The 25,038-nt window shown below is 34.0% G+C and overlaps 1 protein-coding gene across 4 annotated transcripts in view; it reads right to left on the bottom strand.

Annotated features, from left to right (window-relative positions):
• Positions 1-25,038, bottom strand: part of LOC123705008 (protein Jumonji) — a 43,846-nt gene that overhangs the window by 9,146 nt on the left and 9,662 nt on the right. The window contains exons 3-17 of one of the 4 annotated variants that reach the window (XM_045653548.1): positions 15,338-15,498; positions 14,636-14,803; positions 13,930-13,989; positions 12,861-12,920; positions 11,257-11,328; positions 11,086-11,136; positions 10,906-10,959; positions 10,731-10,784; positions 8,998-9,066; positions 6,066-6,158; positions 4,994-5,688; positions 4,667-4,900; positions 4,385-4,580; positions 2,589-2,821; positions 2,164-2,364 (exon numbers count right to left, since the gene is read on the bottom strand). In XM_045653548.1, the coding sequence (XP_045509504.1) occupies positions 2,164-2,364; positions 2,589-2,821; positions 4,385-4,580; positions 4,667-4,900; positions 4,994-5,688; positions 6,066-6,158; positions 8,998-9,066; positions 10,731-10,784; positions 10,906-10,959; positions 11,086-11,136; positions 11,257-11,328; positions 12,861-12,920; positions 13,930-13,989; positions 14,636-14,803; positions 15,338-15,498 (2,401 nt within the window). The remainder of the gene's footprint in view (positions 1-2,163; positions 2,365-2,588; positions 2,822-4,384; positions 4,581-4,666; positions 4,901-4,993; positions 5,689-6,065; positions 6,159-8,997; positions 9,067-10,730; positions 10,785-10,905; positions 10,960-11,085; positions 11,137-11,256; positions 11,329-12,860; positions 12,921-13,929; positions 13,990-14,635; positions 14,804-15,337; positions 15,499-25,038) is intronic. The other 3 variants (XM_045653549.1, XM_045653550.1, XM_045653551.1) reach the window with 3 other exon arrangements.

Below are 25,038 nucleotides of genomic sequence, written 5' to 3' on the forward strand. Positions count from 1 at the left end.
ACACAATATCCTTAATGTCAAAATCAACGGGGTTCAAGTCGGGTGAACGGGCTGGCCCGGTGCCACCGCGACCGATCCTCCTCTCCGGATAGGTATGAACCTACGGTAATAAATGGTTTAATACCATAAATTGGCATACATATGTACCTATGTATAATGAATTTATGGTTATTTATAGGCATAAATTCAAATGGCTATAACAGCCATTAAAGAAAGCCGGCAGCCATTTAATAGGCTGCGAAGAAATTTCTTACGCAGATGCAGATTATGTTTAGCGAAAGGCGGACGGCATTTCGAAAACCTTTTGTAAAAAATAAACAATATGTTAATTAATATTTATATTGTTTCATTGATTCTCCAAACCTTTTATTAAGATTTAAACCTAAAAACTAAATAACAAAAAAAACTCAATAAATTGACATTAGAATAAAGTAAAGTTATCTTGGCTGGCAGGTTAAAATTTTATTTCATTCATTTTAACTTTTATAGTCATGTGAATACTGATTTGTATTACGACTTTTATGGCAATAAATGGTTCTTTAATCAAAAATTGATCGTTCCAAATGATTAAAATTGAATTATGGTAAATTTCGTAATTTTTCGATTTTCATGTGTTAATGCACATGATATTGTTTTTGAAGATGTTACAATCGAAGGACAACTATGATTTTTTGTGTTAAGAATAACCTTATGTTAAGGAAGTTTTTAGCAGTACCAGCAAAACCTTGGTGGTACTTTTTTTTTTCACAGGATTTTTTCGAAAAATCGACATTTTGCCGAGAAATTCAAAAAAACTACAGAAAAAGTTAAAATAAAAAAATTCAGTGTAATTATTTACACAAGATGAGCCTATAGCGCGATAGGTGGGTTATTGCGCTATACCTATACCAAATTTCATTCAATTCGGTCGAGTAGTTTTCATAACAGAGAAGTTTTGTGTCAAAAACATTGAAACTCCGGATTATTAAAAAAAAAATCATAATTTCTAAACCATAAGTTTTCGCTTAACTAAAGTTTGTTTTATGATTACTCATGATGCTCTCAAGCTAAAAAAATTTTTGGACCACTATAAACGGGCCACCCTGTATAAAAATAATAATTACTATTACACCCAGTTCCAATCGCAACATAGATAATCAAAAATTGCATATTTAGAATTAACAAAGATACCTAGATCACAATTAGTAGGACAATTATACTTACATTTTGAATTATCAATTAAGTAACTCACTATTATATTAAACTGAAGTTTGAACATAAATAGAAAACAGTTATAAAAAATGGCGACAGCGTCCATCAAAGCGTTGCCGAGGAAAACGAAGTTAGGCGAGCGTGAACATGTGTGAACTTGCGAAATAAGTTTCGGTTTCGGCAAAAGTTTCGGCCGATTCTGGCCGAAACCGAAACTGTGGCCGAAACCGAAACTGTGGCCGAAACTTGATTTTTGGCCGAAACTCAGCCGAAACCGAAACCGAACTTTCGGTCGGACACTAACTATAGTATAATAATATATTCTATGCCACGCGTTTGACTTAATTTAGTATCGACCACTAATGTGATCCATGAACACCTCCTGGCACTATACAAAAATATTTTCTCTCTTATAAATAAATAAAATAAAATAAAATAAAATAAATAAAATAAATAAATAAAAAATATAAAAACATTTTTATTGAGTACAAAAATTAATACAGTACAATTACAGTGTGGCTGTCTTCCTAGCTAGGAAAATCCTGTGTTAAGGAAGACAGTTCCTTCCCAGAGAGCATGTTCAGTACAAAACAAAGATTACACTAAAAAAACAGAGAAAGTAGAACAAAAACATACAGTTGTGTGTTTACAAGTATAGTGCGTGAGTTTGTCAGTGTGAGTGTGTGTGTGTGTGTGTTTGTGAATGTGTGTGCTTGTGCATGTGAGTGAATATGTTCCGTAAATGTACCGCGAATAGAGAAATTGTGAATATGGAATGGTATTCTCTATATGTTCCTAGGTGACTAAATAAAAGAGCAAAAACATAAAGAAATCAGTTTAATTTAAGTTTGAACGTGATATGGATGCAAACGATTCTCGACAGCGTAAACGATAAATCATATCAAAATTTCACTTTAAGTGCTTACACTGATCTCTAGTTTTTAAATTAATGTGTGAGTTGGAGTTTATTACCTTCAGATTCCACGGGTGTTGCGAGTACGGTTGTTCACAATCGTTCGGGAAACCCAAGTCAGCCTCGTCCGTGTCTATGGAGGCGGCGTACACGCACACATGGTCCTCGCCAGTCTCGACATGCTTCCAATATATCTTCTCGACATTCTCCTCGTTGCAAACGCCCGAGGGCACGTTTATGTCCACAGCGCTATTGGCGATCTGCAAGTTTAGCATGAAAATTATTTTTCTTACGTTCACGATGTTTATTTGAGTGATAAAATAAAACACATAATGTGACTCGCTATCCACTAGACGTATAATATACACTAGCATGAAATATATATAAATTGTTATAATGATACAATAATATGTATTATTGTTCGTCGAGGTTCATTTAAAAATACAAGCGCCCGGTACTTGAAAAGATATGACAATACATATACCTTTTTAAAAAACTTCAAATTCATTTTCTTTCCCGCGATAATACAGTCTTCGGTTTCACTCAATGACTCCAATATTTTCACATCATCTGGCCCATACTCTTCGTCGGAGGACGAATCAGACTCCGCCAACATGCGTTTCTGTCTATGCAATGGGTTCGTAGCTCGGTCTAACATATTATCGGAACGCTTTTTCCATAAACGATTAACGTGATTAGTCAGCTTATTACGCTCCTCTGGAACATAATTGATTGCATATGGTTATTTGTATATCTACCTCGTGTGTTCATAAGTTTTGAGACGAAATAAAAGTTGCATATCTTTTGTAATATTTAACTTATAATTCTAAAATTTATACAACATATTAAGTGAGTAATAACAAACAATAAACTTTCATTATTACTCAAAATGTCCACCCTTATTTTTTATACAAGCCCTCAGACGATTTGGCCAGTCATCTATAGCGGCACGAATCTTTTCCAATGGAATTTGCTTTGCCTCTCGGACAAGAGCTTGCTTCAGTGACTCCAAGTTTCGGTGGGACTTTCGGCAGGCCCTGAGCTCTAATTCAGTCCATAAAGAATAATCCAGCGGATTGAGGTCGGGGCTGGAGGAGGGCCATTCGTTAACCGCAATGAATGCCAGCACATTCTCCTTCAACCAAGCTTGGGTGGTTTTTGGCTTATGAGATGGCGCTGAGTCTTGCTGGAAAACCCAATCCTCGTTGTGAAATAAAGTATGAGACAGGGGTTTCACAACAGGCTCTAAAATATCACTTTGATAATTCTTGGCTTTCACCTTGACACCTTGTTGACAGAAATACAGCTGAGTGACACCTTCATACGAAACTCCCCACCATACCATGACACTAGCCGGATGATGAGTATGCAAGACATTCCGTGCTGAAGGTGGGACGTCCTTGCTACTTTTGGCATACACTTTATTATTTTGTCGGTTGAACTTTTCTTCCACAGTAAAGATTTTCTCATCAGTAAAGAGTATTTTCCTCGCATCGTGTCTCCTAAGCAGTATTGGACAACGTTCGCGTCGCAATTTACGAAGGCGGTCGTTTAAAAAGTGAATTTTCCTACGGCTGTATACCTTTACCTTAAGATCATATTTCAGTATTCTGTTGATTGATACGCGCGAAATATCAGTCTGCAGTGCGAGTTTTTTCTGAGTGCGACATGGTTTTCGGCGAAGTCGCTCTCTGTTGATTTTGATATTCTCAGGCGTCCTCACAGAGCGTGGCCGGCCACTTCTTTGGCGATCTTGCAAAGAATTAGTCTCCTTGTATCGTTTGATAGTGTAATACACGAAGTTACGGCTCACACCAAAAATTTTCACCTCACGGAAAATCTCCATTGGTTTTTTCCCCGCCTTAAACAGCGAAATCACGGTCGCACGTAATTCTTTAGTTCCCTCCATCACGAGAAAATTGAAAGAAATTAATTTGAAAATCAAAGGAATTAAAAGAAAACATTCCAAATTCAAAATTGGAAAAAGAAATAAATATCAGCCAGTGACATTTTATCTTATTTTTTAACTACAAAGTTCGTCTCAAAACTTATGAACACACGAGGTATATAAAGTAAGGCCGTGTTAGTTTAACACCATTTATAACTTAAGTAGAGTAACTTAAAAACATTTTTGGTTTGTCAGAAAGTCAAATTAGTCTCCTCAATTAGATTAGGATAATAACAGTAAAAATTTGTAAATCTTCCGAGCGATTAGGTCATTTCTTGTATACAAACAACAGAAGCGTTAATGACTGGGTAAATTGAGAGTTGTTTACTCACGATTGGTCAACGTGTCGTATGGCAACAGGAATTTTACATATATTTGGTCAAGACGCTTTTTCGGATTTATCAGATTTTTGTATCTCATCTCCTCAGCAACCTTATTCCATTTCTTCTTAGTGAATACGTTCTTCAATCCACCCAAGCCTTGCACAACTCGAAATAGTTTTGGTAAGTTTACCTCAAGGCCATCAAGCTAAAAAGGAGAAGAAAATAACAACATTTATGAGATTTATCAAAAAACTTAAAACCACAGGTCATTATTTAAAAATAAAAATTTACCAATGGTGGTCTGGGGTAGATTTTGTGCGCAAGCAAATTGGCCCGAATATTGGAAAGTTCTTTAGAGGCCGAACCCCAGCGTTTGAACATACGCCCTATATACTGATTTGTTACCCCAAATCGAATTTCGTTATCCAAGTTACAAGGTGGGACGAACGTTCTCGGTGGAATCACTTTGCACAACCCAAACTCTGCCACCTTTGGCAGTATTGACTCGAAGTATACCATAGGATCCTAAAATATTGAATAGTAGGTATTATTTTCTATTTGGTTTTCAAAATTTTTAACATAGTAACGTGTCAGATAAGAATATAGATATGAATTAACCTTAAATTCCTCTGCGGTCGGTTCGAAAACGGGAGCATTTTGCATTTTTGGTCGTTCAATATTCCTCATTTTAGACAATACTTCATCGTCGCTGGAAATTTCGGAATTAGGAGGTGTCTGGGTAGGTGTACTAGTAGATGGTCCAGGAACTGCTGAGGATGGAATGAAAACAGACCGCCGATTTTCCGACGTCTCATCAGTGGACGGACTCGCGTTGGGATTGCGTGTCTCTTGCTGTTGTGTGCCGGACAATTGGCCATTTTGCACGGTCTCAGTTACATCACAATCATCATCCATGGTCTCCGGGAACGGTACTTCAAGTTTACAATTCCACGTATTATTTGAATTATTTAAATCTCCAGTTGATGAAACTGATATTGAAGGATTGGTAGTATCAGTGAGATCAGTGGGAAGATTTTCAACATTAATATGATCCGATAGTAATAAGTTGAAACTCGACGACTCCAGTGATTTCACAAGTGTCGATACGAGTTTTATTTTTGAACAGAATTTACACGCGTTACATTTTTTATTTAGAACAGTATTACTACAGCAAACAATTTCCTTTAAAGAAGTAATGTGCCTCGAGGGGCATGACTCGTTTCTTGTTTTTTTCGTGTTGCTACGTGTACTTGCTTGATTTTGAATAGATGGAGTTGCATCGTCTATATTTTGTGCACAATTGTTGTTCGGTGCTAAAAAAAATAATATTGCCTTAATTTTTATTTTTTACGGTACTAAAAGTTTTTGTAAAAATGGTTGTAATAATTATTAATGTTCAGACAAAACAATACTTTTACTTATATATTAACATCCTACTAATATTATAAATGCAAAAGTTTGTGAGTGTTTGTTACTCTTTCATGCAAATACTACTCAACCGATTAAAATGAAATTATGCACACATATAGAGGGTAAATTGGATAGGTTTTATCCCGGAAACCCCAAGGGAACGGGAAATATGCGGGTTTTTCTTTGAAAATGCAGGCGAAGACGCGGGCGGATAGCTAGTGCTTTTATAGAAGTCACACATTACAAAGAAGTAATAATCAAATATATTTCGCATACATACCCGGTGTATAAGTTATGGAGCTACTCGTAACTGCGTCCTGTCCATCACTATCATCAATAATAACTGAATTGTCTGAAAATTCTTCATATTCATCTGTAAGAACAATATAATGTTGTTAATTATTTTTCTATCTATTATACAAGGTTACAGGCTGATGCATTATCATAAAAATACCTACACATATATACATAAAAATATGGGTGCTAATGAAAAAGATTTCTTTTTAACATAATTAATTATTAGGATCTAAAAATCTACATTGCCTTCTAAATAATTAATGTATAACAATCTTGGTGCCACCTTTTTCTTTTGTGGCCTAAATTACTGATCTAAAAAAATGGAACCCTTATAGGATTGTCTTGTCTTTACATCTACTTTCTTATTTTCTGTCTGACAAGACCCATCTTCTCAGAAATCGGTGGAGGTATCAAACTGAAATTCATGTCAATTTCTCAGGTCGACTCGACTGTCCCCTGAGTTTGTGAAAAAAATCAATACTTAAAAAGTCAACGCAATAACAATAAATTTCATGTTAGAACATATGATATACTAGCTGTTCCCCGCGGTAACACTCGCATTGCTCCGCTCCTGTTAGTCTTAGCGTGATGATATATAGTCTATAGCCTTCCTCGATAAATGGGCTATCTAACACCGAAAGAATTTTTCAAATCGGACCAGCAGTTCCCGAGATTAGCGCGTTCAAACAAACAAACAAACTCTTCAGCTTTATAATATGAGTATAGATATATAAAAAAACATGTTTGTGCGGAACCCTTTGAGTTTTATATATTATGTTAACGGAAATACATGTTAACCGGCCGTTATCCGTCATTGTGTACAATTCCTAGGAAATGTACGTATAATGCCTAAAATCGCACGGAAATGTGTGAAAACTATAAATTTTGACTAAATGTGGCGTGTGTGTGTGTTTTTTTTTAATTTATTTGCAAATAACCAGAGTTGTCACCATTTACATACTTTAATTTACTAACGATATTGGTTGTATTTATATTTTTTTGGTTTTTATGGCATTCAAATGCTTTATAAATATAAATTTATAAAGAATAGAAAAAATTCGATCACGAGGCGGGATGAAAACCCGCATCTTTCGCGCCATTCCGGGGGGCGGATGCCTAACCAACTCAGCCACTCGTTCTTACTGAATATCGAATACCAATGTCTTATTGCGGTATGTGGCCATATTGTGTTCTTTGGTAGTGTTCGTATAGTTCTTGATCTGTAGTTAAATATTGCGAAAAATCTCTCAGAGCTCTTCGTTGTGATAGGATATCATGTTCGATAGAATTAAAAGACGAGCGAATATGCAAGCCAGTCTAAAACTTGAATGTCTTGGTCTCGAAAAGCGGCCGTTTCGTGTCGTGTCGTATGCGAAGGGATATTATCATTCATGAGTACAAACTGGCCCATTTTGGGTATAAACGCGTTGGGTTCGTGCGCCAAAGTGGACTCCTACCCACATTATGATTTTTCCGTGATGATATGGATGGACCTCCTGAGGATGCCACAGATGGCTAACTATCCCCAGCGTTCTTCAGGCTCGTGTTCCTAACCTAACCTAACCGAAATCATCGGTAAATAACAGCAAAGGCGTCATCGTACACCACACGTACATGCTTTAGCATGAGAGCGTTTACGCACTCATGCTAACGCCGTCATCCTCGTTTGTCACATTGCAATGCTTAAACACATATACACGGTTCACGGTTTCGTAATTCGTCACCTGCCAACTGCCGGTGTTCCTCCTAGAGCCTTTGCACAAGTTATGCTGCTGTGATGTTAGCTCGTCTTCTGGCGTTCATTTGGAGAAATCAATCATGTTGCTGCATTATAATTCGATATTTACCCGTATGCCAACCAGTACTCTCCCTACTACTACACTAAGTCTTTATCCGCCAAAAACTACGAATCTTTACGAACACTTCCAAACAACACAGATCCTCATTCCGCAATAAGACATTGGTATTCAATTTTAAGTAAGAACAAGCAATTTTGTTAGTAATTTAATATGAATGGTGGCAACACTGGCATTATTATAATTAGGTTTTTGTCAAAAAAAATGCCAATTTTAGTCAATTTTATAGTTTTCTAACAAGAAATGAAGATGTATATTATCCAAATTCTACCTTAGTGAGAAAAATTAACATTTTCATTTAATGTTTTTATTTCTTATTAAAGACCCTTCAAGTGATCAATAATTCATTTATTTACAGTTTGACAAAATTCTTTATAATATAAAAAATATCCGTAAACTTAGTTGATTTGTGTCTTTGATAAAAAACAAATATATCTGGTTATCAAATGGGGGAAGGTCGTTCTTAATTCGGATCTATAATATATATATTATAGTACTATTAGCAAAGTTCTTTCCAGCAGAGCATGAAAAATTAATAGTTCTTTTGCATGCACTTGTTAATTTAATGGTCTGATAGTCAGTCTACAAATCTTACTTGTTAAAAAAAAACAAAATTACTTAGTCATAGGGTGCTATTCATAATTAATATCTGGGAAGTTCACGAACGAAAACTCCTTGCTTTATTTTTTAAACAATTATAAATCCATACTAGAAAATCAAAATCAAGACCCGACAACAAAAACAGAGTTCTATCCAAAATTCTATATTTTTAATGAGTATGTATATTCACATTTGCTTATACTCGAAATAAAAGGCCCGTTTTAGAATGACATGCCCATGAAGTTCGCTATTTTTTTACCAATGGAAAGTTTTAAAGGCAACGAAGGTACATCTTTCATTGATAAGTTCATAAGGAAAAAAATAATCGAACAAGATATTTTTTTAAGGCTGGCTGAAAATTTTGGCACATCAGGAGGAAAAATGAGGAACTCCAATTTTTGCACTCTCTACAGGAAAGTACTCTGCTAAGTTCGCAGAAACAATAAACTCAGTTATTACCTGTCCTCTCATTTTTAGTTTTAACATTTAAATTCGCGATGGCTTCATCAGAATTTTCAAATTGTAAATCTAAAAGCATAAATTAAGCTTAGAATTAAAGAATATAACATGGACTTCTATAGTCGTTTTCACCTAGGATGATTCCTGTGACACTTCATTGTGTTCCGAATTACGTATTTTATGTTTAAAAGCAAAAATAATTTTAAAGCATAATATTTTTATTTTAAGGCGGCATTATTACCAAAAATATAAAAATTTAACATCTTAAGCTACTAAAACAAAAACAGTTTTGTTTAGTTTAATATAACGAAAAATAAAATAACACAAAAAAATAACACCTACGCAATTCGTGTACATGAAATCGAACGTTGAAAAATTATAGAGTTGGAAAATCATATTGGCTATGTGCGAAGTGGGTGGTAGGGAACGGCAAATCGACCGTAGCGCACGACGTGGCAGAAATGTGAATTAATTCTGGGCTGTCATGTGTCAAATTGCTTTATTTTCATAACTTCCTTTATAATTTTAGTAAAAACATAAAAATTAGCGATATGGGTCATAGTACATGCTGTGTCGTAAATTGTAAAAACAATGGGAAAAACAGTTCCTGCAAGTTTAATTCGACGTTTCCAACATCAAAGTGGATATTACAGCAAAGACAAAAATGGATAGCTGCTGTGAAGAGAAAAAATTATATTTCACCAGGAAGAAAATTGCTAGGTATAATATACACGCTCACTTTTTACACTATTTTTTTCAATTTCGTTGAAAAACTAGTCGAAAATCAATATCACAAAAATATCTTATCATCTAGCTGACATCAGTTGAAATGATTTTACAGATGACAAGTCCTGAATAGTTGCGGCCACTAGGGGCGCTGTCATCACGCACACAACGAATAATCGACGCCCATCTTGTGATCGTTTGACAATCGCGTCAATCGTCTGTACGAGTCCGTCAGCTTTGTATACAAGTTGCATTTTTATATTGATACTTTACGTGGTATTCTTTTATTATTACTAATTGTTATTGTTCACTTTTTGTCGCTGTTGTTTGCTAAGATTCCTTAGTTACCTAATTGTTGGCGAAATGCCGAAATAACTGATTTTGGTCTTTTATTTAAATCGATTTCATTTCCATATAAAATATTATCCATTATCGGAAACAATTGATACGATTTCAGTAAAGGCAACCTCTACACGTGTCATCAATCGATATGTCACAGGAATCATCCTATTTGAAAAGGACTATAGATTAGTTATGATTAATAAATAAATTAGTTATGTGTCCATATTTATACCTATAAGTTATATTGTGTTATGTTCAAGTCTTATCCAACGGACCAAAAAGGGTCACTATAGCTACTTTGTGGTCACACGACGCGTTAGAGTTAGCGCACAAGATCAACTTTTGTTGTTGTTGTGTGTTTGTGTTGTGTACATCAATTGTATGGTGAGTTGCGTCGCTACGTGCGCGCACTTTCATACTAGCCCATGGGTGGGAGAGACTAAAATAGTTGCGGAGACAAAATAGATGCGGAGACAAAGTTGCTCGTGCGCGCTACCTCTTATGAGTGATTTTTTCTCTCAATGAGTGTTTTCTGTCTTTGAACGTAACATAATATAAATAAACAATTTATATAAATAAGCAGCTCACCAAATTAGTATAAGCTTATGAACTCATGTACACCATAAATAAACGATTATATATCACAATAATAAAATATTACATACTTGAAACATAATTCGAAGTACCAGACACACGAAATGGGGATTCTTGCTTTATATCTGAAATATTTATAATAAAAAAAATGAGTATTTAATATATCTTAAGATATTTGTAATTCATAAAATAATTTTACGTAGGAATACATTAAACTATTAGACTACAAAAAAACGAAAAACATACTAATTAAATCTGAGGGATCATTGGACGTCTTTATGGACACAGGCATTTCCATTTCTGAAGTAATATACAAAAACACGATAATTTATACATGGTTATCTTAAAATATAGGTAATTCATAAAATAATTTTCCTAGGAGTAAGGACTACATTTATTCCACATTAAATAAAAAATAAAATATACCTGTTAAAGCACCAAAAGGAACTTGGTTCACAATTCCAGAATCTTCCTTATCTGAAATGTTAATAACAAAAATGTGATTTAAACAAATGAAATATACGTAAATTAATATTTTCTTCTACATAAGATTACTTTCAACTATTTTACGGTCACACGTAAAAAAAACGAAACTACCTGCTCTACAGCCAGTAGTATTAGGAAGAGGCGTCATGCTTCCATATCCATTAACATTTTCTACCTCCTCATCTGAAATATTAGCAACAAAAATTTTATAATTTATAAATTATTATCACAAAATATACTGTAATACAGTGTGGAAAGGAAAATGAAAACGGTTGATATGAGTAAAATTTTTGTTGTGTCACATATTCGTGATATTGTTAGTTCCTATGTGTATTTATAATGATCATAATATGTATCACTATTAAGTCTTAATTATACCAGTTCCGTTTTTGAAGTCGATTTTCTTTAACGTAGTTATTTTTATTTTTAAATTTGTCTTGTAAATTAAAATATTACTATGTAATAAATGTAAAACTTAACGTTCATCGATGGATTAAACTCGATAAAGTATTTATTTAAATATTGAATAAAATTATTGTTTTTATTTTTATTGTCCTGAACTGTGGCTTATTAACAGAAAAACTTTAATCATATCTAAAAGTACTAACATCAATCTTTAAATTGAGTTATATTTCATCTTGACACAATAAGTTTTATTTTTATACCAAGTGCCATATTCACTTGGGCAATCTCCTTTCGATGGGCCCTGGAGGGAAAGTACTTGAAATCCTGAAGTCTGAAGGTGAAGAATATCAAATTTTACTGAAATGAAACATTCCTATATTTTTAAAAAGATATGGATTCAAAGATTTACGAAAATTCACTTGCTTTGACCGGGAATAGAACAAACTTAAAAAAAAAATAGAAATTTCTTATTTCATTCTTCAAACGGACACAAACACATATTATCCGTAAAATATTAGATCTTTATTATGGAGTACAATTATTGTAACGTCTGAGAAAAATTGTCCGTTATGATTTTCCTGACTTGGATATGCTAGTTCTGTTTACAAGTGGCTATATAATTTGGGCTGGCTATTTGGTGGATATATTTATTACTGAGGTGACTACTCGTCCGAAATTAACTGCACGCGAAAAAAAAACACTATTCAACTGAAAAAGTTCAAAAACTGTGGCAATTATTACTTGCAAGAGTGGTGTTCCACCTAAATACACGTGGTCAGGGTACAGTTGTACGAACTGTGAATCTCAAAAATAAGTCGCAGAGTAAAACGAGACTTTGATCTTTTCCACTCCCTTTTTTAATTTATCTTCTTATTCGTCTAGTGCGAATTGGCACAGTTTTTTAAGTAACTTGTTCAGTCCAATAGTGTTTGATTCGCGTGCAATTAATTTTGAATGTGGTTACCACAGCAATAACACTAGCTTAAAATAATAAAGCCTTATGTTAACAGAACTAGCGTATTCCAAGCCAGACCAGCTAGCCAATACAGTATCAAAGAGAATGTGACACCGCAATTTTAATATTCGATTATTATTTCGTCTTTTGAATTTGTTATACTTCTAATTATTATCTGCAATTTCAGAAGAAAAGTCGTTAGTGCGATTCCGTTTCGAAGCAAATGAATTTTCGAAAATATTTCAATGCAGTTCTATTTCATTATAAAAGAATGTTTCCTTTGAGAATTTTTTTTTATCTCCAGTATTCAAGTATTTTCCCTCCACGGCCCATCAAAAATTTCCATTGTATATACCTATCATATGATCGGCAGAAGCTCCAGAAACAGGTGTTATGGGTACGGACTGTTCTATTTCTGAAAAATTATCATAATTATAAATTATTATCTTAAAACATATTATGTAGCTCATGAAATAATTTTAACCAGGATTACATTTCACTATTACATAAAAAGAAAAAACAAGATTTTCAGAATACTGAACTGAACAAAGATTTTTTTCTTATTTTGTTGTAGCGTCAGCGCCGTTTTTTGTCGTAGTTGGGTTTTAGGTTTTAGTTGTTTTTTTTTTTTTTAACTTATTATTATTTGTACTATAAAGGTGTTGGTTTTAAAGTGTATTTGTGGCACATAATATTAACAAAAGTTAAATTGATGAACTAAAAAATGATTCACAGTTCCCGTGATCCGCGCTTTACTCTTATCGCTCATATTTCACATCATTAAAGCATTCTTGTAATTATTATTGTACAAGCATAAAATACTCCTGAAGCTATAATAACCGGTAACTATAATATTGTTTTTTGATTACAATATAATTTTATGAAAACTTATTACAGGAGTTTCCAATACGGCTATTCGTAAAGTCTAAGCTGTCCAAGTCAATTTTATAATGTGTGTATCTGTTAATACTTACGAAAATAAACATAGTTTTATTTTATTTTATTAAAAAAATTATTAGCATTATCTAGTTTTGATCTGCATTATCGTTACATCCATATTTTTACATGGCATAATGATAATGAATAATATATACAAATACAGGTATGTGTAAATAATAATATGTATTACATAGATAAAAGTAATATGTATATTACATATAAGTACATGTAAGTATGTGTACCTACAGAATATTAATGGATATCTCATTATTAAGTAAAGTATAATTGTTCACTTATGTAATGTGACTAATGATGTTGAGGACAAAATAAAAAATAAGCAGTATCAAGATCGTTCAGTCCATTTTCCCTAGGGTTGCACACTCAAAATTTTGATTTCCCTAATTGCCATCAGATTCTGGTTTACCTATATCATTTATAATTTAACTTAAACATAATATGTAATGTAACTCATAAAATAATCGTACCCATGAATGCATTACTATTTGATGACTTCTTCTTGGATATTTTTCTCTTTTTACTACAACCTGTAACAAATAAAAATATTAAATAACCAATTTTTATATTGAGTTGCAAGTTTAAAAAATTGATGTTTACCAATTCACAGACCTACAAAATTGAAAATATGTACAATTTCATGAGAAGAAATTTAATTAAGTACACCATGACACAATCAGATGTATATCAAAAGATGTGATATATTGTATTGCATTGCTTTTTTTTTTTTTCATTAATATCATTAAAATCAAGAAAAAAGAAAACTTCAATAAAATTTCAACAATCTTTATTTTTTATTTTTAAGACACTACCATGGTTATAAGAATGCGACCATTACCATTGTGTGGCAGATAAATTAAGCTGCACAAAATGCCTTTTATTTGTGTACGCTATACACATGAAATAATGTAACTGTACTATAAACAAAACTACTGTTCAGGATAAAATCGGTGATAATCACTACATAGTATAAAACAAAGTAGCTTTCTCTGTCCCCTATGTCCCGATGTATGGTTATCTTTAAAACTACGCAACGGATTTTGGTGCGGTTTTTTTATAAAAGATAGAATTATTCAAGAGGAAGGTTTTAGTATATAATTTATTATGTTTTAGACAACGCGGTCGAAGCCTCCCGCGGGTGGAAAGCTAGTTACAAAATACTAGTTAAGTACTAACCTGTATCACTGCTACGATCCCTCCGTACAGATTTTCTGCTCTTCGAACGTATTGGGTACCGATTGGGCGGTTCAGATTCGCCATTTTCGCTGCTCTTGCTGCAACTTGGCTGCATTGTATCTTCTAACCTTTTTAATAGTACAACTGGTTGCTTGTGAGTGTGTATACCTAAAAAAAGAGATATCAGCATAGATATGGGCATATAAAACAAATGCTTCTGTGATCATATACAGCAACAATTCTCTTTACTCTATAATGTGCAGTACCACATTTTAATTAATAGGGAGTTCTTTTTTGCTACTATTGCTGTTTTTGGTTCTTTATTTTAGATTATCAAGATATTATGTTACATGTTTTTACATGGTGGCAAATAAAAAGCTTTTCTATTTCTGTATGTGATGTGGTATTGATAGACTAGTCACTAGAGGTCTAGAGCATTCAGTCATAATAGAACACTAAACTGCATTTTTATGGCGCCAGATTTGATTTATTATTATTTATTATGGCTTTTCTTCAATGCCACAAAGCGTATAGGTTAAATAGTATATCGGCAACTAGAAAAATGTGGTACTGTTGTGGTGTAGTTCACTATGTGGTATTTCTGTGATTGATCAAACAATCAATTAGTGAATAGTTAAGTGTAGTATTTTCCGTAAAAATCATAGAAGGGAACTTTATTTTCACGATTTATTTTTCACTTGCCTTGGAAAGCGACCACATCCAACATCGAGCTCGGTGTAGTATGTATTTGGAAGACTCTTGACTCGGGAGGTGTTGCTGTTCTCCTGTCCACAGCGGCTTGTTGCGTTTGACGCGTAACCGGAACATGTATGCCCGCGGCGAATTTGCGTTGTGCTTGGACTCTGTAAATAATGCAGGACTAAAATAGTCACTTTTGGTGTTGTTAGCACAATAAATTGGACATTGATAATCTGTGGTACACACAGCGTCACCTAGCAACACTATTATTCGGGAAGACATCTTTGATTTTACATTTTACACGGCATTCTACAATCCTTTTGTTAACCTACTATTTACATTAATAATTATTACATGAAATAAAGTATATTTAATTAATATTAATTGCTTTCTATTATACAACCCGACATACATAACAGGTGTTTCATAAGATATTCCCATAAGACACATATATAGAATTCATAAAAAGAATCATTTTACAATTCATCCTTTTGACATTTTCGTATGGAAAGTCGTATAAGTATAATGGCTACACTGGCGGCAAGTCCGCGGACTCTAGTGTGAACAAGTTGGTTTTCGGTTCAGGGTGTCGTTCATGGCTAGTGATTGGACGATGAAGGATTTGATTACAGTTAGGTATGGCACGAGTCTTGTCTGTTATTTAGATTTCTATGGTCATACTTCTCCATACTGCACAAAATATCCGCGCGGAAAAAAATCGCGCGAAATCTGCACTAAATCACATATTTGTGACTTCTAACCAGCGAATTATTTTCTTATTATTTATTCTTGATTTAAGGTGATTGCTACGATCTGTTCCCAGCCAATGTCCCGCTAGATGGCGCTGAATTCTACATTTCTAGTTTATTTGAGTTTTTGCGTAATTGGAAAAGATTAAGGTCGTAGGAATAGTCATGGCGATTACTGAATATTATATTTTATTTAAATATGTCATTATCATTGCCTTAAAATCCACCCAATTCGGTAAAACCATGCGTTTTAACATCTGTCATTGCATACAGGGTCGTTTACACACACAGACGTATACAAAAATGATAAAGATTGAACTCTAGATGGCGTGAATGTAAAACAAGTTTGGCGTGTATGTATTTGAGTAGTTTAGTAGCATATTATATTCAGAATTTCTGATCCATGCCTATTCACTCAAAACTACCTAATAACACTAATGATTTGTAACAGTAAATTATTTCAATAGGTAGGTATTTGAACATTTCCCAACAAGACGTAAGAATAATTATTCGTAGGTATACAAGATACAATAACAAATCTAATACACTATTTATTATTTTATTATTTACTAGCGGTCCGCCCCGGCTTCGCCCGTGGTACATGTTTACGTTTTCTCTCCATAAGAAGTAAGAACCATCCTCGTACTTCAAGGAATATAATAAAAAAAGAATTATCGAAATCGGTTCAGCCGTTCTCGAGTTATGCGCTTACCAACACATTTTGCGATTCATTTTTATATTAGACTAGCGGTCCGCCCCGGCTTCGCCCGTGGTACATGTTTACGTTTTCTCTACATAAGAACCATCCTCGTACTTCAAGGAATATAATAAAAAAAGAATTATCGAAATCGGTTCAGCCGTTCTCGAGTTACCTATGCGCTTACCAACACATTTTGCGATTCATTTATATATATATAAGATTATGTGAAAATAACCAGGAAGGTGAAAAACATATTTACGAAAACATAGTAACATATGGCTGTCGCTACAATAATTATATTTCAATTTTATCTTTTTATACCTAGTAGGGTAGACTGGGTACGATTGAAACAAAGGACGGTTGAAACAACACGAATATCTCGCAAACCGTTGGTGGGGGGGTCAGGGGTCCAAGGGGAAAATGAAGCGCACAACTGTTCTAAACACGAACCACAATGTTGCGTCGATCTCCGCGCGCTTCAGCTGATTTTATAAGACCCTATTGTGTTTTAATGACCAAAAGTAAGTATTTTTGCTTGAAGATTTTTCCAATTATTGGCGTATCTATTTTAGTGACAGTATTAAGTGTGCGTTTTTGTTTGAAGATAATCTTGTGGAATATGACATTGTGACTAGTTTTTGTGTATCATTGTTGTTAAAATTACTATAACTGTATTTTACCTAAAGTAGGAGTTGGGGACGGTTGAAACATTTTTTTTGGGTACGGTTGAAACATTGTTTTAATTATTTTTTGTATTTTTAAATGCCAATAGTACGTGTAAGAGAGATTTCGGGAAGATAAATATACTTTTCAAAGTACAAAGACGCGTATGAGGAAGTGAAAACCGGAGATCATTGCGAAAAGTGGCAGAGAAGCACAATTATTCGCTTCTAAGGTAAATTCGAATGCGAGATGACTCTGGCGAGCAAGAAAATAAAAAAATGGGATATAATAGAGGATATAACAATAGAAGGTATAATAATAGAGGGCAAAAACTCAGAAAGTTTACACTTTTCACTGACACACCAGATAAGGAAGAGATAAGAAAAGAGCAAGAATTAATATTGAAACAAACTAGAGCTAGGCAAGTGAAGAAGCGATTGGATTGACGAAAAAGGAAGACATTTGATGGAGGAAAATGTAAAAGTAACATCGAAGAAGCAAAAAATAAAAAAAATACAAGAAGAGATATCATCAGAAGATGAGGAGTAGGTACTTTTGTCTTGTTTGTATGTCACCATATTTAGAGAGCAGACCTTATTGTAATAGAGTTACTTAATTATTGTTAGATTTAAAATAAACAATCAATAAAACATATTTTAATGCTACATTTTGTATTATTCGCATATTTTTCAACTGAGCCCAATCACTGTTTCAACCGCCTCTGGTATGGGGACGGTTGAAACAAATCGGATTTATTTTTTTAATTTGATCTACTATAAAAAATAATAAACATGGAACTAAATTCATAGCGCCTATTAGTAGACAGATACATGCTCTTTTATTTAACATATATTTTACATCGCTCGGGTTATAAACAGCAAAGTTATGGCCGTTATAAGTGAAATTGTTTCAACCGTACCCAGTCTACCCTAGAACTGGCCGACGAATAAAAAAAATCGTATTAGAATACAATATATTACGGAACAAAAAAAGGATTGTAACTGAATTAGGTAGGTATGTTTGTTTCTGGGCGCACCGTTTTCGACGACGCGACGCGACGCGCGACGTAAGCGTATAGGTATAGGTACCTACTTTGCTAAAACAAACTAATAAAATTGTGTGTCTGTCTGAAAATTCGGAAAAGCATATTTTGCAAGTTTGTGATTACTTTGATAGTTTACCGATTTATAATAATTGTAATTGTAATTGTATAATATATAATTTGCAATGTGGTGAAATTTCATAAAAATCACGGGCCAATTTTTTGTTTTGAATCCCACCGAAAATATAATTGCGTTATTAGAATAATTAATTACTATACCTACCCACGATCAATTATTACAATATAGTCTCAAATGCATACTAGAGAAATATTGCAATTTGATTCAATTAAAATGCATAGCATACAAAAATAAATTCACAACACAAGAAATTCCGCGCGCAAATCATAGCGCGTGTCAATGAAATCAAGAATGTTTTATATCAAGCCGACGCGGACGAGCGACGACGCGACGCCGAACAAAAGTACCTACGACGGACGACCACGCTTCGAGTTGCCAATCACACAGCCAAACAACAATAATGAGTAATAAATTGTTTACAAAAAAAAACAAGTTTTCCATTTTTCTGTATGAGTAGACAGAACTTCAAAACGCCACCTGCTACGGTTTATATTATGAACGATGGTTATAAAAATAAAAATTATATTTGTTGTTGTAAACTATTTTATTGATCAATAATTTTGGAATTTAAAACTGTCAACATTGATTACAATAAAACGCAGTTTTATTTTATTACACTATTGTTTTTTTATCAAAACATGTATTTGAAGTACCATATAATATTATGCTGATCCAAGCATTTTCACTCAAAACTAATATCACTAATAATTTGTAAAAGTAAATTATTTCAATATACATTTCATAACCAACAAGTAAGAATAATTATTATTATTCCTACCTACAACAACAAACCTAAAACACTATTTACTATGGGAAAATAACCAGGAAGGTGAAAAACATTATATTATTATTTACGATTTCGACGCACTCGACTTTTAGTAAAATATAGTAGGTAAACATAATATTATGTTTTTGATTTTTGCTACTAGTATAAGAAAACTGCGTGTTCAAACTACTTGTTTGTCTGTCTGAAAATTCGGAAGTACTTTGGTAGTTTACCGATTTATAATAATATTGTATATATCGTTGTTTAAAAAATATTCAAACACAATAAAATATGATATAGATTTATCACTGGTTTCAGTGATGAACTGATGAGTCAATGTTAGCCACTATACTTTCGTCATACGTGTGTATGATTGATGTGATTTGCAACGTGGTGATATTTCAGAAAAATCACGGGTCAAATTGTCCCACCGAAAATATAACTGCGTTATAAGAATAACTATACCTACGATAAATTATACATAATCTAATATATAAAAATCAATGCCACTTTTCGTTGTAATTCCATAACTCGAGAACGGCTGAACCGATTTCGATAATTCTTTTTTTATTATATTCCTTGAAGTACGAGGATGGTTCTTATGTAGAGAAAACGTTAATATGTACCACGGGCGAAGCCGGGGCGGACCGCTAGTACAATATAGTCTCAAATGCATACTAGTGAAATATTTTATTTGAATCAATAAAATAAAAAATAAATAAAAAATAATAATAATACAAAAATAAATTCACAACACAAGAAAATCCGCGCGCAAATCATAGCGCGTGACAATGAAATCAAGAACTTTCGAGCCGACGCGACGCGGACGACGAAGGAGCCTAACAAAAGTACCTACAATCATAGGCGGCTCGTGACAAAATTGTATGGCCGTGTTCACTTGAAATAAAACAACGAAAATAGGTACCTACAATAGCGTTAGCAGTACAAAAAAAATGAGCACCACATTATAAATGTCTATTTAATATTTATACACTAAAAATTATAGAGTATTTCAAAACGAATTCAATTATTATTTAGCAATAATTAGAAAATCCCCGAATTTGCATTCGTGATCGTATTCATAGTGTTTGTCTACACTAATATTATAAAGAGGAAAACTTTGTTTGTTTGTTTGATTGTAATGAATAGGCTCATAAACTACTGGACATTTTACCAATGTTTGCAAGTTTGTGATTACTTTGATAGTTTACCGATTTATAATAATTGTATATTTATATCATTGTTTAAAAATATTCAAACACAATATGATATAGGTACTGATTTATCACTGGTTTCAGTGATGAACTGATGAGTCAATGTTAGCCACAATACTAATCACTTTCGTCATACCTACATGTGTATGAACTATGATTGATGTGATTTGCAATGTGGTGAAATTTCATAAAAATCACGGGCCAATTTTTTGTTTTGAATCCCACCGAAAATACATATATTACTAATTGCGTTATTAGAATAATTAATTACTATACCCACGATCAATTATTACAATTTACAATATAGTCTCAAATGCATACTAGAGAAACATTGCAATTTGAATCAATTAAAATGCATAGCATACAAAAATAAATTCACAACACAAGAAATTCCGCGCGCAAATCATAGCGCGTGTCAATGAAATCAAGAATGTAATTTATATCAAGCCGACGACGACGCCGAACTAAAGTACCTACAGTACCATTTACCTTCAGTGTACAATACAGTTTACAGACCTACGACGGACGAACAATAATGAGTAATAAATTGTTTACAAAAAAAAACATAGTTTCTAAGGTCATTAGTTTTATTTTATTTTATTGTTATTTTCTTTGAACGATTGGAAATGAAATTACTCAATTTTTACACAGAACTTTGATTTATTAGAATTATGCTCATTATGTATAAGATAACGAACGCGAATGCACGACATCTAGCGCGTCTTATGTCTAAACATCGCCTTTCGTTTAGACATTGACGCGCTAGATCTGTAATAAGTATATAGTCTATGCGCTAGATGTCGTGCTTTATGTCGTGTTTCGCTTGGCAAAAGTCACGCACACTACTGTAGAAGTGTCAAATTTTTCCGGTATTTTACTGTTGTTTTTCTAAGTAAATATTGTAAATTATTGATTAAAAAGGTCGAACGCGCACACATTTCATTATAGAGAAGTGATAAAATGATTAGTTTTAAAGAAATAGTGTCTGTGTTAAGTGTTTAGAGGTAATCAAAAATGTATGGAGGGACGGTCGGAACATCCACCTTAATATGCTCATTTTATAACAAGATCGGAAATCAATCCGTGCATAGGTCCGGCGCTGGCGACAATAGACGCACGCTAACACATCTAATATTCGCTGATGATATTGTATTATTTGCGAAAACCCAACATGATCTTATCGAGATTAGTTACATAAATGGTTTAGCCTCAGAACGTCTGAATGACGAATTAAATCCCTGATAAAACCAAAATTAATAGTACCTAACTTACATTATAGTATAAAAGCTAAAGTTCATTAAAGTATGAAAGTTAGGTACTATTTTGTACACCTACTACCAACAGGTACTTAGACAGGTAAAACCTGTCAAAGTAACCACAACCCAAACTTGATAGTCGCTGGTCGTTCTTATCTGTATAGAAGACATATTATACAGAGAAACTTTCAACTTTTATAAAGTAACGAATGACTGGCTGTCGTGGGCTCTTGGTCCTTCACATTACATAAGTAGGTAAAACTGAACTTAATAATGAGATATACACATCTTAATATATATAATTCTCGTGTCACAATGTTTGTCCTCAATGGACTCCTAAACCACCACCATGTGCAGTTCGATCCAACTTGAGAGATGGGATAGTTTAAATCTCAAATCGTTTCAGAGAAAGCGGGCGAAGCCGCGGGCGGTAAGCTAGTATTATTATATAGGAACATACTTACATGTATCATATACATATTACTTTTATATAGGTAATACATATTATGTATTTACACATACCTATATAATATGTATATATCATTACCATTATGCCATGTGTATGTCGTGGTCATATCGTAGATTTGATCATTTCATGATATGAGTGGCCATTTCACGAAATCGTCGCATATCGTGAAATGGCCAACATAGTTTGATCAGATCGTTATATCGTCAACGTTTCACGATTTGGTCATCCACATTTGGCCAGATCGTATAAAATATAAAGAGTCCATAAAATGTTAAAAAATTTCAGAATAACTATATTCTAAAAACTTGTTTAATGTCATGTAAGTTAGTGCCGCGGCAGCGGCCGGCGAATGCCAGAAGCGAATCGTTTTTGCAATAGAAAACAGTTAGGTTAGGTTAGGTTAGACTTTGATAAACAACGCACGAGCCGAGCGAGCAAAGCGAGCGTGCCGCGGCAGCGGCCGGCGAGTGCCAGAAGCGGATCGCTTTTTAAAAAACAAACAATTATAATAATATAGTAGTAGTTTCTTAAATTATTTTATTTAAGTCGCATTTTTTCTTAAATACATATAAGATATCCACATTTTCCATAGTACTCGTACCTCTTCGTCGTAAATTCTTTGCTATGACTTTCTTCATAATATTGTTATTAAACGAATTATGAAGTTTTTAACTGCGAATAATTTAATTTTCGCCAGCGGCCGCCATCTTATCACATAAACACAGAGCTTGCAGCGCCTCTACCAACGATTAATGTAACTATTTTACGATATGATCCAATAATTTTGATCATTTCATGAAAAAACCGTGCGTTAATTGGCCATATCGTGAAACGATTTCTTATCATTGATCTGCCCAAACCACATCATGATGTGGCCAAACTAAATTGGCCATTTCACGATATGCGACCATTTCGTGAAATGGCCACTCATATCATGAAATGATCAAATCTACGATATGACCACGACATGTGTCGTCGCAAATGGTCGCATATCGTGAAATGGCCAATTTAGTTTGGCCACATCATGATGTGGTTTGGGCAGATCAATGATAAGAAATCGTTTCACGATATGGCCAATTAACGCACGGTTTTTTCATAAAATGATCAAAATTATTTGATCATATCGTAAAATAGTTACATTAATCGTTGGTAGAGGCGCTGCAAGCTCTGTGTTTATGTGATAAGATGGCGGCCGCTGGCGAAAATTAAATTATTCGCAGTTAAAAACTTCATAATTCGTTTAATAACAATATTATGAAGAAAGTCATAGCAAAGAATTTACGACACAGAGGTACGAGTACTATGGAAAATGTGGATATCTTATATGTATTTAAGAAAAAATGCGACTTAAATAAAATAATTTAAACAACTACTACTATATTATTATAATTGTTTGTTTTTTAAAAAGCGATCCGCTTCTGGCACTCGCCGGCCGCTGCCGCGGCACGCTCGCTTTGCTCGCTCGGCTCATGCGTTGTTTATCAAAGTCTAACCTAACCTAACCTAACTGTTTTCTATTGCAAAAACGATTCGCTTCTGGCATTCGCCGGCCGCTGCCGCGGCACTAACTTAAATGACATTAAACAAGTTTTTAGAATACATTCTGAAATTTTTTAATATTTTATGGACTCTTTATATTTTATACGATCTGGCCAAATGTGTGTGGAGGAGGAAGTGTCGCTACATGTGGATGACCAAATCGTGAAACGTTGACGATTTAAGGACGTATTTACAAATTGACGCGCATCAATTTTAGGTATTGAGTCTTACTACTACACGTGCACGGCTCACACACACATCGAAATGCGCGAAGCGGTGAAATTATGAGTAAACTAACACGACTTGATAATTGAGCTTATTTTTATTGCCATGTTTTTTTTTAACTTTACTTTGATTTGTAAAGTTTGTAACGTTGAATGATCACAAAAGTAGATACCATTTACCTAATTTCATTGGACAGTGATTGTTTGGTAAACAAGTACTTGCCAAAGTGTACTTCGAAGACTGGTACTGGAACTCATAGACGAGTGGAGCTAGGTGTGCTGAGTTTAGGCTCGTTTTTTTAGTAATGTTGAGACTTTACCTCCGGACTTGATGGAGTGACCTGCAGGTGTACTTCGAAGACTGCTACTGGAACTAATAGACGAGTAGAGCTAGGTGTGCCAAGTTTGGGCTCGTTTTGTTAGTTACGTTGAGACCTAACCTCCGGAATTGATGGAATGACCTGAAGGTGTACTTCGAAGACTGCTACTGGAACTAATAGATGATTAGAGCTAGGTGTGCCGAGTTTGGGCTCATTTTGTTAGTTATGTTGAGAACTTACCTCCGGACTTGATGGAGTGATCTGCAGGTGTACTTCGAAGACTGCTACTGGAACTAATAGACGAGTAGAGCTGGGTTGCCGAGTTTGGGCTCGTTTTGTTAGTTATGTCGAGACCTTACCTCCGGACTTGATGGAGTGACCTGCAGGTGCACTTTGAAGACTGCTACTGGAACTAATCGACGAGTAGAGCTAGGTGTGGCGAGTTTGGGCTCATTTTGTAAGTTATGTTGAGACCTTACCTCCGGACTTGATGGAGTGACCAGCAGGTGTACTTCGAAGATTACTACTAGAACTAATAGACGATTAGAGATAGGTGTGCCGAGTTTGGGCTAATTTTGTTAGGTATGTTGAGACCTTACCTCCGGACTTAATGGAGAGACCTG

Source organism: Colias croceus, chromosome Z (genome assembly GCF_905220415.1).
Source record: "Colias croceus chromosome Z, ilColCroc2.1".
Lineage (NCBI taxonomy): Eukaryota > Metazoa > Arthropoda > Insecta > Lepidoptera > Pieridae > Colias > Colias croceus.